Genomic DNA, 18,090 nt, shown 5'->3' with positions numbered 1-18,090 from the left:
TTTTTCTCCAGAATAGAAAGGAACATGAGGACAGAGACTATGAAGTATTAACCATGAAAAAAACCCTCACTGGAAGGAAAATTTATGAGTTTACAAGCATTTTAAAGTGCGGCATCAACACTTTATTAAGAATATAAAGTGTGCAAATGGTGCAACTGAGTCATCAATGAAACTGCAAAACAGTCAGAGGCCCAGAAAGTGACAATTTCTATTTCTTCTCTTGACTTCTGATCATTACTATAAGATCTGTAGGGGAAAAATTCCTTTTAGAGTTGAACTTAATGAAGTGAAACAATCTATAGAAAGGCAGTTTAGCTACTGAACATTATAAATTCAATCATGCAATTGTAGATAAAATATGAATCTTTTCTCCTTACTTGTTTTCGTGTGGTTACAAATTGAACAAATAGAATTGTTCACAATAGGTGAACAACATAAGAACTAAGAATAAGAAGTCTTATCTCTGACCCCCCCTTTTGCCTTCCACTAACTGCATGACCAAAGGAAGGCAATTAATCTCTCTGAGCCACAATTTCCTCATTTATGGAAGTTAGGAGATAGGACTAGATTATCCTCAAGAATTTTTCCATCTCTAAAATCTCATCATGAGGAAACTCTAACTCATATTATCTGAAAGTGACAGGGAAAAAAAAAAAAAACAATGTGCAATTCTACCAACTATGGAAGGTGAATACTCTGTATTATACATAATTTCTATGCCAGAACTTAGGGTTATAAAAACAAAAAAGGCTTCTTTCATTGATCAAAGCCCTTGACTCTAAAGTGACGCATATTGCCTTGGATTTTTCTTTAAATTAGAACGTCTATGATTTATTTTCGGATAGGGTAAGCACGTTTGAGTGTCTGCTGGGTACAGTGTTGACAGTGTCACTTGTCATGCTATGGCAGGGTGCTCTTCACTAGAAAAGAGTGGATAGAGAAGCAAAACAAATTCAGAACTTCAAGAGCTCAGTCACAACATCAGAGAAGAGCTCTGCAGTGGTGTCTTGACATTTATTCTGGAAGGCTTACTCCTGCAAGTATGTGAATGTCTGTTTCTAATATTCAGAGAAAATAAACCCTAATGTTCGCAGAGAAACAAAGTCCTACTCTGGTCTTATGAGAGCTCTTGAAAAAGTACAGCTGTGATGCTTTCAGCCATGAGGCAAACCCACATCAGAGAGGAGTCATTTCTTCAAGCCTTTTGTATAGATGCTAATATGAAAGGCTGGAGGAAAAGATTCGCAGAGGGAGAATTTTAAAATGCACTCCTTTACAGGAACCCTAAATATGTGCTGACCCCGCATGGTAAAGCATAAAATGTTTTGCCAAAGATCATCTAACTCTGGAGGACAAAATAAAATTCACCCATATTCCCAAGAAAATCTAACTTTTATGTATGGATGTAAATTCTCAAATTTGCAGACCTTCTCACGTGGTGGTGGTTTAGTCACTAAGTCGTGTCCGACTCTTGTGACCCCATGGACTGCAGACTGCAAGGCTCCTCTGTCCATGGGATTCTTACTCATAGTAGATAGAAATTTCAGAGGCAAGAAAGTCTCTTTTAGATGGAAGCATAGAAATAGCTTGTTGGAAATGCTGGTGCATCAATAAAGAAACACATTCTAGCATCTGCCAGATCATGAAATCCCTAGCTCTGGTTCCTTAGGCAAAAAATCATGGCCTTGATAGCTTTTCCTAAGATAATTTCAACCTTTCTTGGTATCCCAACAAAGGAACAGTTCATTTTTATCATTCAGTTCAGTCGCTCAGTCGTGTCCGACTCTTTGCGATCCCATTATTATTAGATGCTTTGAAATCTTAAGGGAAATTCTCCCTAAGTAGTCAAAAAAAAAAAAAAAAACAGTAATGTGGGATTTTATTTGGAAAGAAAATATACTGGGAGAGTTAGAGCCAAAGAAGGAGATGCTCTGTAAGGGATGACAGCTGAACTAGCCCTAGGATTTACAGCCAACAGAGAGGCTCAGGATGGAAATGAACCTCTTGAAAATACCCTCCCCAAAGAAACACTCCTCATTCAACACTATGTCAAATTTTGTGCTGTGTATTCTTCCTTACTTATCTCTAACAGTTTTTAAGATTGTGAGAAAAACAAAAAGAATCACTAGGAAATACAAAAATGTACAAAGCTTTTTAAGTCTCTAATGACAAAAAATTAGCAGACTTCTTGAAAATTGCTAACACTGATTTTTAATGAGCACATCTTGAAATATCACTCTCTGAATAGTTTTATCTTAGAAAGTTTTGTTATTCATTACATTGAAACTCAGACTTACTGATATTACCAAAGTATAGCAAACTGTTTATTTTATTCTTCATATATTTATTAAGACTTGTTCTTTTATATTCCCTTTTTTATGTTGAAAAATATCTCTGTAGTACTCCATCAGGATACTTTGCCACTCAGTGTGATGATATTTTTTTATAAAGAGAAAGTGCAGAATTGTTCCCATATTGTGGAAATGCCTAGGATGAACTAACAAAAAAGCAAGAATCTGTAAATCCATTGGCAATTCTTTTGTGTGTGTGTGTGTGTTTATTTTTTTTATTTTATTTTTTAACTTTACAATATTGTATTGGTTTTGCTATTTTCTATCTTCAGAGTATCTTTGGTTATTCTTCATAGATTAAGAAGGCACTTCCCATTACAATTTATTTTCATCGTTCTGTTTTATAGATACTATACTTGAATTTAGAGGAAGGACCTTCCCTGTGCACTAACTAATAAACAGGATACCAAGTTTAGACGGTCCTCACTTTCAATGGTTCAATAAATGATTTTTTTGACCTCATGGTGGTGTAAAAATGATATACATTCAGTAGTAAATAAACTTCTGAATTTGATCTTTTCCCAGGCTAGCATTATGCAGCATGATACTTCTGTGATTCTGAGCAGCAGTAGAGAGCCGATGTAAACAACCGATACATTTACAACCATGCTGCTTTTCACTTTCATCATAGTATTCAATAAATTACATGAGATAGTCAACATTTTATTATAAAACAGGCTTTGTGTTAGTTGAATGAAAATTCACACCTGTAGGATAATGTAAGTGTCCTGAACACATTTAAGGTAGACTAGGCTAAGCTGTGATGTTTGAAAGCTTAGATGCATTAAGTACATTATCAACTTAAGAAATTTTCAATTTATGGTGGGTTCATGCAGACATAACCACATTGTTAAGTCAAGAAAGATCTGGAGTATGCAGTATTATCACAATAATGAAGACTTGGAAGAATACACATTAACAAAGGCAACATTTTTATTATAGATTTTGTATTTTTTCCAGGAAGTATTATAGAGTCCTTCCCTGGAAACTTCTCAGTATTGTTTATACATCCACCTGATAAAAATTATAAGTTGGAGGTAGAGTGAAAATGACAAGATAACACTTTAAGTGCTCTCCAGCTTTATGATTCTACATTTTTCTAGAATATGGTGTGTGTGTATATATATATATATATATTTATATATGTGTGTGTGTGTGTGTACACACACACACATATATATAAATATATATATGCTTCTTCTATTTAAAAAAGCCAAAAGAATGTCATATTTCACACCCACATTTCTTTAATCCCCATATTCTGCAAGCTACTCTGCTAGCACAGTTTTCTTTCATATTCTATAGACTATAACGGGAATAGATTATTGTATTCCAGGACCAACTTTAGACACTACTAACACTCAAGATACCCCTGAGCAGGTCTCTGGATGGTACTGATGGGAGTGATATTTCATGAAACAAACATAAGCAAAACTTCTCTGAGGCAGGTACTCGACCACACTTCCCAGAGGAATGAAGTTTTTCCCTTTTCCTAGCACACCAAGTATCTATTTCTGAAAACATCACATTATTTATGTCATCATTTCTCTATTAAAAGGTGACTGTCATGTAGAGAAAATATTATTTAAGGGCTGTTTTTCAGATTTGCCATAGAATTCAAATTAGTGTTGAGTATCTCACACACTAGTAATGATCAAAATTCTCCAAGCCAGGAGAACCATGAACCGTGAACTTCCACATGTTCAAGCTGGTTTTAGAAAAGGCAGAGGAACCAGAGATCAAACTGTCAACATCCGCTGGATCATCGAAAAAGCAAGAGAGTTCCAGAAAAATATCTATTTCTGCTTTATTGACTATGCCAAAGCCTTTGACTATGTGGATCACAATAAACTGTGGAAAATTCTGAAAGAGATGGGAATACCAGACCACCTGACCTGCCTCTTGAGAAACCTATACGCAGTTCAGGAAGCAACAGTTAGAACTGGACATGGAACAACAGACTGGTTCCAAATAGGAAAAGGAGTACATCAAGGCTGTATATTGTCACCCTGTTTATTTAACTTATATGCAGAGTACATTATGAGAAATGCTGGGCTGGAAGAAACACAAGCTGGAATTAAGATTTCCAGGAGAAATATCAATAACCTCAGATATGCAGATGACACCACCCTTATGGCAGAAAGTGAAGAGGAACTAAAAAGCCTCTTGACGAAAATGAAAAAGGAGAGTGAAAAAGTTGGCTTAAAGCTCAACATTCAGAAAACGAGGATCATGGCATCTGGTCCCATCACTTCATGGGAAATAGATGGGGAAACAGTGGAAACAGTGTCAGACTTTATTTTCTTGGGCTCAAAATCACTGCAGATGGTGACTGCAGCCATGAAATTAAAAGACGCTTACTCGTTGGAAGAAAAGTTATGACCAACCTAGATAGCATATTTAAAAGCAGAGACATTACTTTGCCAACAAATGTCCGTCTAGTCAAGGCTATGGTTTTCCCAGTAGTCACATATGGATGTGAGAGTTGGACTGTGAAGAAAGCTGAGTGCTGAAGAATTGATGCTTTTGAACTGTGGTGCTGGAGAAGACTCTTGAGAGTCCCTTGGACTGCAAGGAGATCCAACCAGTCCATTCTGAAGGAGATTAACCCTGGGATTTCTTTGGAAGGACTGATGCTAAAGCTGAAACTCCAGTACTTTGGCCACCTCATGTGAAGAGTTGTCTCATTGGAAAAGACTCTGATGCTGGGAGGGATTGGGGGCAGGAGGAGAAGGGGACGACAGAGGATGAGATGGCTGGATGGCATCACCGACTTGATGGACGTGAGTCTGAGTGAACTCCGGGAGTTGGTGATGGACAGGGAGGCCTGGCGTGCTGCAATTCATGGGGTCGCAAAGGGTCGAACACGACTGAGTGACTGAACTGACCTGAACTGAACTAATAAATATTATTTAAGTATACAATTATATATTACTGACTTTATTCTTCAGTTTATCTTTATATTTCTAATAGGAATTTCTTATCCAGAGCAAGGAGATAGTTATTTCCTTAGAACAGATTCAGAATTAACTATCAAATCAAGAAGATATGCTTTTACTTATGACTTGTTTTGTTGTAAGTGGGTATTTACGGCATGCTTCTCCAAATACTTGAGTTAGAAGAAACTTTTAAAAGTAAATTTAAGGCATAGAGGTAATTTATTTCACAAATAGCCACTGTTTACCTGTGCATGAATAATCATCGATTCTGATGTATCCAGTTTTGCAGATGCACATGAAGGACCCCGGGGTGTTGACACACATCGTGTTCTCACGACAGTAATGGCGCCCTTCGGCACACTCATCAATGTCTGTGAAGAAAAAGCAGGGCAAGAGGTCAACCATGGCCAATATTACAGTTTTTCTACAATTTTCTTTGGTGGGGAGAGGGCAAAAGTCACTAATTGAGAAGAATTTTTAAAATGTAGTCAAAGTATCTCTTTTAATAGAAACCTTTGATGTTGAAATGACAAAAACTATACTATTTTTTCCTAACAGCTCTTGTTGGAGTTTAAAATATATCTTTTTATTCTAACCTGCATCATTCTAAAATATATTTCAAAATATCCAGCCCATTCATCTACCTAGATAGAATGATAAAATGAATTAGAACACAGAGACTGGGCTGCCTTAGGGTCTTAGAAGCTTCAATCACTGAGCATACCATATATTATTTTTTGATTCACTGGCTATTCTGTACACTTGGGGAGGCCCTGAAAGAGGTAAATAAAATATTCAATAAATACCAGAACTTGAAAATCTTCACTTAAAGATATGAAACCAACAACATGTAGTTTATTAGAGATATAGCTATCCCAGTAAGTGTTGAACAGAGATGAAATTACAGTGTAGAGCCTGATATAAATAAGAAGCTGTAAAACAGCAAAATAAGATAACATATTGAAGAACTTTCATAGTAATTCATATTCTAAGTATTGTTTTCTTGGTATTGCTTAATGTGTCTGAAGAAACTATTAATGCTCTAAGGATTTAGTGCAAACTAATAATCTAATTTTGTTCTCTTATAATGAGGTGAAGGCTAAGGCTAGAGGCCACTATTCATTTATCCCCTCTTTCAGTGAATATTTATGTTCCCCTTTCCTCGTTCCAAGCATTGTTCTGGGGTTTATTGATGAAAACAGAAGGGCATGGGTAAGGTATGATGTGTCTTCAAGGATCTCCCATCTAGAAGGGAAGTAGACCTCCCTTCTAGAAGGGAAGTAGATCAAAGAATCACAGAGAGGGTGGCATGCTGACAACAAAGAATGGCACAAGATGGTGGGCAAGGCCTCTGAATCTCAGCCCAGCACTGTTGCTGCTAGGATGTTGGGGGAAGCCCCACATGCTTGTGTGAGAGAGGACTTATGAGTTCTTGGGAAAAATAATGCTTCACTGATCTGAGAAACTCTTTACAACTTAAAGAGTTTTATTAAAGTGGAGTATTTATGCTTTTCTCATGTGGCTCAGCTGGTAAAAAATCTGCCTGCAATGCAGGAGACCTGGATTTGACTCCTGGGTTGGGAAGATCCCCTGGAGAAGGGAACAGCTACCTACTCCAGTATTCTGATCTGGAGAATTCCATGGACAGTATATAGCCCATGGGGTCACAAAGAGTCGGACACCATCGATCAACTTTCACTCACTTTCACATAGACCATTAAGTTTCAAGCATTTATTAGCAATCACTGTCTATCAAAAATAAGAAATAACTATATGCATACATGCTGTTTAGTTCACAATAGGCTGGATTTCACATGCATTTCCTCAAAGAACTCAAATAACCTATTGAGGTAGGTAGAATGAGCTTAACTATTATCTCCATTTTTCAGATGAGAGATTTGAGGCACAGAAAGGTTAAAGGACTTTCCTTAAGTCATAGAGATAATTAATTGGCAGACCAAAGCATGTGAACATAGGTCTTTTGAACTGCTCCAACCACAAGCTTTCTTAATCTGTATTACAATGAAAGAAACGTCTTAGTCTAGTTCACAGGTATACTTTGCTGGTCATAACCTCCTTCCAGGGACTCTGGTCCCTTGGATCCTACCATATCTCACTGCATATTTCATGTATACTTCTGATTATTCTTTCTCTGACTCCAAGGAGCTCTTCTTCCTCTACCTGCCAGCTGAATGCTGGTGCCTCCTGGGGTCTGTTCCTGACCTGTTTTCTCTCTCTCCACTCTGTGCAATTTTATACATTGTTATGGCATCACTACCACATGAAGTGACATTTCTTTAAAACATTTTATTTTATATTGGAGTATAGCTGATTAACAATGTTGTATAGTTTCAAGGGGACAGCAGAGGGGCTCAGCCATTCATATACACATATCCATTCTCCACCAGACCCCCTTTGATCCAGGTTGCCACATAACACTGAGCAGAGTTTCTTGTGCTATACAGTAGGACCTTGTCATACTCCAAGTTTTGAGTGAAGAAACTTGCGAGTGCAAAGTCATAATAAGCACTAGTACTAATTGGGAAGAATATGAATTTTAACAATAAAACTGTCCCCATTTTATAGTTTCTCTCTGCATGGAACATAAAGCATTTTACAGGTATTTTATCATTATGTAGCACTCTTTATTAAGGGCCTTAATGCATTGACCAGGCAAGGTGCTTCTCCTCTAGAAGTCTACTTTCTCAAATCCTTGTGGTGAAGCCACAAAGTAACACTGACCTCATCTGTACTATTAAAAGAAATGCATCAATTATAGGAGAGAACTAGATGACCCCATACTACAAAAGTCATGCCATTCATATAAACTCAACTATACTTCCTGAGAGTGTCAAAAGAAGCAGCTGACAGAGTCTCTCAGGCAGCTATATTTTAGAGCTAGAGGACCACTGGCAATCATCTGGGCTAACTACTTATTTTACAGATGAAAAAACTGAAGTTTAGAGAGACTCAATTTTCCATTCAACTTCTAAATGAAAGTCAGCACAGTAAATTACAAGCAGCATACAAAGCCCTTCCCAGTTTGGCCATTATTTTCCTGACTTTACATTCTATGACCTCACTCTTTATTCATTCTCAGTGCTCTGGCCACACTGAGCTTTTGGTCATTTCTTGAAGGGGCCATGCTCTTTCTTTTTTTTTTTTTCTTTTTCATATTTAGGTGCTTTTGCATATGTCATTCTCTAGTCTCCTTCTCTCCCTATCACCACCTCAGTGGGTCTTGTCTACCAATCAATTCAACCTTCAAGAATCTGTTTAACTATCTCTCTGTGAAAACTTCCCTAATGAAGTAAAATGTTCCCTATGTAATACTCCCTTGGAACTTTGTGAATGTTTCCATTAAAGACATATCCACTTTACCTTTATTAATTTTTGTAGGCTTCTTTTTTCCAGTAAGTCAAATATACTACTGAAGGGCAGAGATCATGTGTTTGTGTTTCTTAACTCTGGCTACACATTATACTTAACTGAGATGCTTTTAAAAACCATTAGTTTTTGTGCTGACTTCCTAACTCTCACTCCAAATTCTTATTTAATTATCTGTAATGGAACACACACATAATATTATTTTTAATCTTCTCTTTGAAGAATTTAATGTAAAATTAAATTTTTCAGCAGAATTTTTCAGTAAAGAACCAGATAGCAAATATTTTAGGCTTTGGGTGTCCATATGCTCTCTATTGCAACTACTTAACTCCTGTTGTTGCAGTGAAGGCAACCATAGACAATATGTAAATGAATGAGCCTGACAATGTTCCAATAAAGCTTTATTTATAAAATAGGAAGGTAAATAAGATTTGGCCCACAGTCCATAGTTTGATAACCCCTTGTTTAATGCATAATCAGAGTTAAGGATCACTCGGAAGGACCATGATGGCAAAGTAGCAGGACATGAGGTTAACCTCCTCCAACAAACACATTAAAAATACATCCATATACAGGAATTTTCACAGAGAGTCAACTAGAAACTGAAGAAGATCTCTTATAGAACCAAAGCTGCAGGAAAGCTCTCCACATAATGAGGTTGGACAGAAAAGAAAAATAAAAAGGCATTAGGACAGTACTGGCATCTCTGAGAAGGATCTGTAAAGAAGAGAAAGTCCACATGTCCTTGTCCTCGTCCTGGAGGATCCCTTTCCACCTAAGAGGTCAGCTGGCACTAGAAGGGCCTGGACTTTGCTCATGAGGAGTGTGTGCATGCTGGCTTGCTAGTAATCATGGAGGAGAGAGACAGAACAGACGGCTGCCCCCTCACCACAGTCCCAAACACCTGAAATGTGTGCCAGGCAGGGCTGCTAGCACTCCATGACTAGGTGTTATATCCAAGTCAGAAGGGCACTTGGAGGGAACTCAGCCTAGCTGCACGGAGACGGCCCAGGGGTCCTGGGGAGTGGTTCAGGTCGAACCTTGAAGCCCACTGTCAGCACAGCACGCACGTGGCAGGTGTGGGACTGGCATTGGAGCCATCATCAGTGCTCATACAGATGGAGCTGGGTCCAATCATGGCGCACTGTGGGCTCACATATGAAGGGCGCAAGTCTGGCCTTGAAGCCCATCATAAGAGCTCATAGGGTGAGGAGAGGTCTAGTTGCAGTGGACTTTGTCAGGTGGTGCCAGATAAATGCATGTCTTGAGTGGACAGCCCCTGGGGAAGAGTATATAGCAGCCTCATTTCCAGACAGAGCCTTCTGGTTCCACCCATATCATCATACAGTTTACAGCCAGATCTGGGGCACACAGGACCTGGGAGAGGTCTGCCACAGAGGCAACCAAGACTCCAGGAAGCAGCGTAACCACCTTGAATCCTGCAGCCAGAGCATCCTATTCCCCAGCCCCAACCCACTCCACACCACAGCCTAGAACCAGGTCTGGGGCAAAAAGCGGAGAAAGGGATGCAACCTTGGGCTACTTCTGGGCAAAACCATGGATGCCTACATGGGCAGCACATAGGTTCACTGAGTCTCTTACTTCACTAGTCACATCCTTTGGGACAGAGCAAACATTTAAGGGCAACAGAGCCTTATTGAACTTGACTCTCAGGGCTTCTAGTCCAAAAACTGGGGAGCAGATCCGGCCCTGACAGGGCTGCGACTGCCACAGAGTAAAGAGGCCTTGTCCAACACATCAGTGCACTCTCTGGATACTGCAACACCAGTTGTAACCCCTATCAAAGGGATAATGGCCAACACAGCCTGAAAAAGGATGTGGCTGACATCCTTTTGGACCTGGAAAATAGGGTTTAAGATGGAAATAAGTACTTTACTTTAAATACCAATGGACTAAATGTGCCTAACAAAAGATACAGAGTGGCAGATTAGATTAAAAAAACAAGAATCTACAACATGCTGCCTATGAGAGACTTACTTCAGGGCGAAAGACACATTGATTGAAAGTGAGGGGATGGAAAAAGATATTTCATACAAGTGGAAATGACAAAAAAGCGGGGGTGGCAATACTCATCTCAGAGGACATAGACTTTTTTAAAAAAGTCCATAAAGAAAGGTAAAGAAGGACATTATATAATAAAAGAATCAATACAAGAAGAGGATATTACATTCATTAACATACAGGCACCCAATATAGGAGTACCTAAATACATAAACAGACGTAAAGGGAGAAATTAAGAGGAATACAATAATAGTAGGAGAACTTAATGCCTCACTGATATCAATGGCCAGATCTTTCAGACAGAAAATGTTTAGGTAAGAGAGGTCCTAAATGACACAATACACCACTAATTGGAGTTAATCCATGTTTACAGGACACTACAAAAAAATTAGAATATGCATTCATCTCAAGCACGCATGGAGCACTATCTACCCCTGCTACTTCTATATGTTTGCACTGGTCTATAAGGAAAGTAGGGCTTCCCAGAGGGTGCTAGTGGTAAAGAACATGCCTACCAATGCAGGAGACCTCAGACCTGGGTTCTCCTGAGTCGGGATGATCCCCCGGAGAAGTGCATGGCAACCCATTCCAATACCTGGAGAATTCCATGGACAGAGGAACCTGGCGGGCTACAGACAGGGTCTCAAAGAGTCAGACACAACTGAAGCGACTTAGCACACATGCATGAATAAGAAAAGTATCATGTTCAATTACAGTCTAAAAAAACCAAATTGCAAGCACCCTGGGTAATATGATGAAAATTCATTGCTTCCAGAGTTTTAGGATCATAATAGGAGTCATATGGGATTATTAATGTGCTCAGCTGTACCAAAGGACTTTAACTCTGCTTCTCTGAGGGAGCAAAGTTTCTCCTCAGTCACTAAGTCCTGTCTGACTCTTTGCAGCCCCATAGACTACAGCACACCAGGCTTTTCTGTTCTTCACTGAGATGTCCATTTATTGCATGAGGCAAAAAAGACAAATTCTAACTGGAGAAATAACACTTAAATTATAATGTTATGAGGTGATGCATATCAGAAATATATACAAAGTGTATTTAATAAGGAGTAACTATTTTTAAAACAGTGTTTATATGTTCTGAGAATCAATTAATTTAGACCACATTTAGGAATTTATATTTAGTGATATAAATAACTTTATAACTATTCCCTACCCCCTCAGCAATCAATGCAAAGAAATAGAGGAAAACAATGGAATGGGAAAGACTAGAGATCTCTTCAAGAAAATTAGAGATACCAAGGGAACATTTCATGCAAAGATGAGCTCAATAAAGGACAGAAATGGTATGGACCTGACAAAAGCAGAAGATATTAAGAAGAGGTGGTAAGAATACACAGAAGAACTATACAAAAAAGATCTTCAGGATTCAGATAATCACGATGGTGTGCTCACCTAGAGACAGACATCCTGGAATGTGAAGTCAAGTGGGCCTTAGGAAGCACCACTACGAACAAAGTTAGTGGAGGTGACAGAATTCCAGTTGAGCTATTCCAAATCCTGAAAGATGATGCTGTAAAAGTGCTGCACTCAATATGCCAGCAAATTTGGAAAACTCAGCAGGGGCCACAGGACTGGAAAAGGTCAGTTTTCATTCCAATCCCCAAAAAAGGAAATGCCAAAGAATGCTCAAACTACTGCACAATTGCACTCATCTCACATGCTAGTAAAGTAATGCTCAAAATTCTCCAAGTCAGGCTTCAGCAATACATGAACTAGGAATTTCCAGATGTTCAAGCTGGTTTTAGAAAAGGCAGAGGAACCAGAGATCAAATTGCCAACATCCGCTGGATCATGGAAAAAGCAAGAGAGTTCCAGAAAAACATCTATTTCTGCTTTATTGACCATGCCAAGCCTTTGACTGTGTGGATCACCATAAACTGTGGAAAATTCTGAAAGAGATGAGAATACCAGACCACCTGACCTGCCTCTTGAGAAACCTGTATGCAGGTCAGGAAGCAACAGTTAGAACTAGACATGGAACAACAGACTGGTTCCAAATAGGAAAAGGAGTACATCAAGGCTGTCACCGTGCTTATTTAACTTATATGAAGAGTACATCACAAGAAATGCTGAGCTAGATGAAGCACAAGCTGGAATCAAGATTGCCCGGATAAATAGCATTAACCTCAGATATGCAGATGACACCACCCTTATGGCACAAAGTGAACTACGAAAGAGCCTCTTTTTGAATGTGAAAGAGGAGAGTGGAAAAGTTGGCTTAAAGCTCAACATTCAGAAAATGAAGATCATGGCATCCGGTCCCATTACTTCATGGGAAATAGATGGGGAAACAGTGGAAACAGTGGCTGACTTTATTTTTGGGGGCTCCAAAATCACTGCAGATGGTGACTGCAGCCATGAAATTAAAAGATGCTTACTCCTTGGAAACAAAGTTATGATCAACCTAGACAGCATATTGAAGAGCAGAGACATTACTTTACCAACAGTGGTCCGTCTAGTCAAGGCTATGGTTTTTCCAGTGGTCATGTATGGATGTGAGAGTTGGACTGTAAAGAAAGCTGACCACCAAAGAATGGATGCTTTTGAACTGTGATGTTGTAGAAGACTCTTGAGAGTCCCTTAGACTGCAAGAAGATCCAACCAGTCTATCCTAAAGGAGCTCAGTCCTGGGTGTTCATTGGAAGGACTGATGTTGAAGCTGAAACTCCAATACTTTGGCCACCTGATGTGAAGAGCTGAATAATTGGAAAAGTCCGTGATGCTGGGAAAGATTGAGGGCAGGAGGGAGAAGGGGACGCTAGAGGATAAGATGGCTGGATGGCACCACTGACTCAGTGGACATGGGTTTGGGTAAACTCTGGGAATTGGTGATGGACAGGGAGGCCTGGCGTGCTGCAATTCACGGGGTCACAAAGAATCGGACATGACTGAGCAACTGAACTGAAATGATTCCCTACCCCAACTGAAGTTGATAATGAAATTATCTTTAAGAAGCCAGGACATATAAAATTTACATGAATAAAAACGTGAGGTCCTATATGCTATGTGCCAAAAGAAAACAAAAAAAGGATGGTTGTTGACTAAGGACAGGCAACCAAAGAATCTGTGTGGTATGTCAGGACATAAGGTGGCTTTTGAAGAAGTAGGTTTAAAGTGACTGATTTAGAGTTTCCTGTCAAACAGAGGTGTTCAAACAGTACTGTAAAGATTCAAGTCTGGTGTAGGCAGCAGAGGCAGCAAAAATATGAAATATTGAGAAACAATATTCCATTTGAATGAAGTTTCTGCAGGAAAAAAAAGAAATACATTTATGGGATAGGAGACACAATACAAATGGACTTAAGTGCCCAACAAATATAAGAAAGGCATCTTCTTTGCTGTGATATGAAGACATTAAAGCATTTGGAAGGAGGAAGGTGGAGAAGTAGCAGAGAAAAATACACCTCACAAGAGTTGGTAAGGTACAACTGTGGACTTATTAAGAAACATATAATCAAGGTGAGGAGAATGTTCATGAATAAATAAAAGTTGCAGTCTCAGTTGGTTACTAAATCTAAAGTAACTCCTCCCCAGCCCCAGTTGCTCCATACTACTTGTCAGGGTCTAAAAGTATCCTAGTAAGTTATTGTTAATGTATCTGTGAAGTGAACATAGCTCAGTCATGTCCAACTCTTTGTGACTCCACGGACTATACAGTCCATGGAATTCTCCAGGCCAAAACACTCGATTGGGTAGCCATTCCCTTCCCCAGGGAATCTTCCCAACCCAGGATCAAACCCAGGTCTCCCACCTTGCAGGCAGATTCTTTACCAGCTGAGCCACCAGGGAAGTCTTAATATATCTGTGCTGCTACTGCTGCTGCTGCTGCTAAGTCGCTTCAGTCATGTCCGACTCTGTGCGACCCCATAGGCGGCAGCCCACCAGGCTCCCCTGTCCCTGGGATTCTCCAGGCAAGAACACTGGAGTGGGTTGACATTTCCTTCTCCAATGCATGAAAGGGAAAAGTGAAAGTGAAGTCGCTTAGTCCTGTCCAGCTCTTCGCGACCCCATGGACTGCAGCCTACCAGGCTCCTCCGTCCATGGGGTTTTCCAGGCAAGAGTACAGGAGTGGGGTGCCATTGCCTTCTGTCAGATCAGATCAGATCAGTCACTCAGTCGTGTCCAACTCTTTGCGACCCTATGAATCACAGCATGCCAGGCCTCCCTGTCCATCACCAACTCCCGGAGTTCACCCAGACTCACGTCCATTGAGTCAGTGATGCCATCCAGCCATCTCATCCTCTGTTGTCCCCTTCTCCTCCTGCCCCCAATCCCTCCCAGCATTAGAGTCTTTTCCAACGAGTCAACTCTTCACATGAGGTGGCCAAAGTACTGGAGTTTCAGCTTTAGCATCATTCCTTCCAAAGAAATCCCAGGGCTGATCTCCTTCAGAATGGACTGGTTGGATCTCCTTGCAGTCCAAGGGACTTTCAAGAGTCTTCTCTAACACCACAGTTCAAAAGCATCAATTCTTCGCCTTCTGTAGTTTATATTTATTGGAATATGAATTTCGGGAGGATAGAGCGTTTGTTCTAGAACAATGGTTGGCCCTCACTAAATATTTGCTGAATGAATCAAAGGATCCTTTCATGGTTTTTCATCTGGAAGGAGAAAAGATAACTTTCCTTGTTTACACTGGCTTGACCTGGAGCTCAGTTTGGCAGATGCGAATCCTTTGTTTTCTCAGGACACTCTACAGGCATTTACTTAGATGTGGGCTTTTTGTATGAATAGTGAACATAAGCCATGGTGGTGAAATATACTTGTATCATAGAAAAACACTGCAGTGGGAATAAAGAAGCCTGGATTCTAGTCTTTGACTCTATTATAAACCAAACAGGCACTTCATCTAACTGGACCTTAATTTAATCATCTATAAGACAAAGGCTAGAGATTTTCAAATCATTACCAGCCCACATACTTCACAGTTCTAACAAAGAGAACATGATCTGCAGGCTTGCACTGAAGAATCTGATTCTCTAGAATTCTAGAGGACATACAATCGTACTCTACCAAACTTAAAAAGCAGAAGCAAATTGTGTTTTTTATACTTGAACAACTTCTCTTGCCCTAGGATAATTCAAGCTGAGCTGTTTTACAAACAGAAATTTATAAATTCCCTTTTATTCTATCTGAAAGCTGAGGCCGACTTTGTAATTATTCAGAATCACAGATTTTTAGACCTGAAAGGAAACTTTAGAAATCATCTAACCTAATCCCAGTCACTTACAATTGGAGAAATGGAGATGCCAGAGACAAATTAAAGAGGTGGCAGAGATCAGTCAGATGATAAACTTTTCATGAGCCAAATTAAAAAATTTAGACTTCATCCTATAGGAACTGGGAAAGGTTTTAGGAGAGGGTTAATTTAATCAGATCTGTGTTTCTGAAAGATCCCTCTAGTACAAGTTTACATGGCTTCTGAGTGACAGTCAAAATGAGAATACTGTTCTCAGAGCACAGGTCCCTAGTTAATGTTCCTTTTGGCCATACACTAGTGTCCACACTAACCTTGGAGGCAGTGGGCACTCAGGTATGCTGTCCTTTCACTTAGGTATTTCTGCCACACCATGCAGCTACCCACATGTTATGCCTTGCATGTCACTGGTGCCATTTTTTATATACAGCATGGTGGATTTCTAAAGCCATAGTATTCTCAACACTGTCCTGTAAGTGGGGTATGTTAGTATGTTAATGAACACTAATGCCTTCTTGCATAGCCAATAAGATCTTGAAGTCATTCAGCTCAACAGCTCAAGAACTCCTTATAAAAATAACACAGATCAGTATGGGTTATTATAAGGTCTTGGCTCACCAGTTGTGAAAAATTAGCTTGGTAAAGTTGGCAAAGAGATCAATAACTTAATTCATAAAACAAGAAAAAGCCTGAGTTCTGAGAAATGCAATTCTGGAAAGAGATTTGAGAGTAACATTTGGGAAGATGAGTATTTTTAAAAACAAAAAATTTGCAAGTAAAAGTAGGCAGCTTAGTGAAAAATCAGTAAAGAATAAATTAAAATGTGATTTACAAATAAACTAACATTTCAAGGAATTGCTAGCAATCATGTTTTAAAGTCAGTAGCATTACTGAATTTGTTTACCAAATATTAACATTTATGCATTGAAAACTATATCTATGTTACTGAAACACATAACTTTTGACATCTCAAAATAGTAGCCATATATTTCCTCCATTCATTTTTTAGAATTCATTCATTGTAAATTGTATGGTATATTCTTTTTTAATTTAATTTTATTTTTAAACTTTACAATATTGTATTAGTTTTGCCAAATATTCTTTAAGAAGAGTAAAAGCACTAGCATTATATCAGTTTTCTTGCTACAGTTAACAAACATTACTCCAATCTTTGGGATTTCTGACTTTGTATCTATAGCTTCCCATGTGACTCAATGGTAAAGAATTTTCCTGCCAAGCAGGAGAGCCAGGTTCAGTCCATGGGTCAGAAAGATCCTCAGAAGAAGGAAATGGCAACCCACTCTAGTATTCTTGGTTGTGAAATCCGATGAAGAGAGTAGCCTGGTGGGCTACAGTCCATGAAGTCGCAAAAGAGCTGGACACAACTTTGCAACTGACCAAAAATCTATTTATACATTCACACACACACACACACACACACACACACACACAGGGAGACAGACAGACAGACAGAGACAGAGAGACAGAAGCAGAGAGAGGCAGATACAGAGAGAGATAAAGACATGAAATAGGAAAATCTGAGACAAGGCTGAGGGTGACTGGAGAAGTCAAGGCTGGAGAAGACTCTTGAAAGAGGACTGACTGGTTTAACTCATTTAGGATTGATCTCCTTGCAGTCCAAGGGACTCTCAAGAGTCTTCTCCAACACCACAGTTCAAAAGTCTCAATTCTTTGGCACTCAGCTTTCTTTATAGTCCAACTCTCACATCCATACACGACTACTGGAAAAACTATAGCTTTGACTAGACAGACCTTGGTCAGCAAAGTGATGTTTCTGATTTTTAATATGATGTCTAGGTTTGTCATAGCTTTTCTTCCAAGAAACAAGCATCTTTTCATTTCATGGCTGCAGTTACCATCTGCAGTGATTTTGGAGCCCAAGAAAAAAGCCTATCATTGTTTCCATTGTCCCCATCTATTTGCCATGAAGTGATGGGACTGGATGCCATGATCTTAGTTTCCTGAATGTTGAGTTTTAAGACAACTTTTTCACTTTCCTCTTTCACTTTCATCAAGAGGCTCTTTAGTTCCACTTCACTTTCTGCCATTAGAGTGGTATCATCTGCATATCTGAGGTTGTTGATATTTCTCCTGGAATCTTGATTCCAGCTTGTGTTGCATCCAGCCCAGCATTTCGCATGATGTAGTCTGC

General features: G+C 39.3%; 1 protein-coding gene across 3 annotated transcripts in view; it reads right to left on the bottom strand.

Annotated features, from left to right (window-relative positions):
* NELL2 (neural EGFL like 2) overlaps positions 1 to 18,090 on the bottom strand; it is a 460,086-nt gene that overhangs the window by 156,742 nt on the left and 285,254 nt on the right. For all 3 annotated transcript variants that reach the window (XM_061416377.1, XM_061416378.1, XM_061416379.1), the window contains one exon: positions 5,536 to 5,661. In XM_061416377.1, coding sequence (XP_061272361.1) covers positions 5,536 to 5,661 — 126 coding nt within the window. The remainder of the gene's footprint in view (positions 1 to 5,535; positions 5,662 to 18,090) is intronic.

This window comes from Bos javanicus, chromosome 5 (assembly GCF_032452875.1).
Source record: "Bos javanicus breed banteng chromosome 5, ARS-OSU_banteng_1.0, whole genome shotgun sequence".
In the NCBI taxonomy this organism is placed as follows: Eukaryota; Metazoa; Chordata; class Mammalia; order Artiodactyla; family Bovidae; genus Bos; species Bos javanicus.
This window is presented reverse-complemented; position numbering and strand designations above follow the sequence as displayed.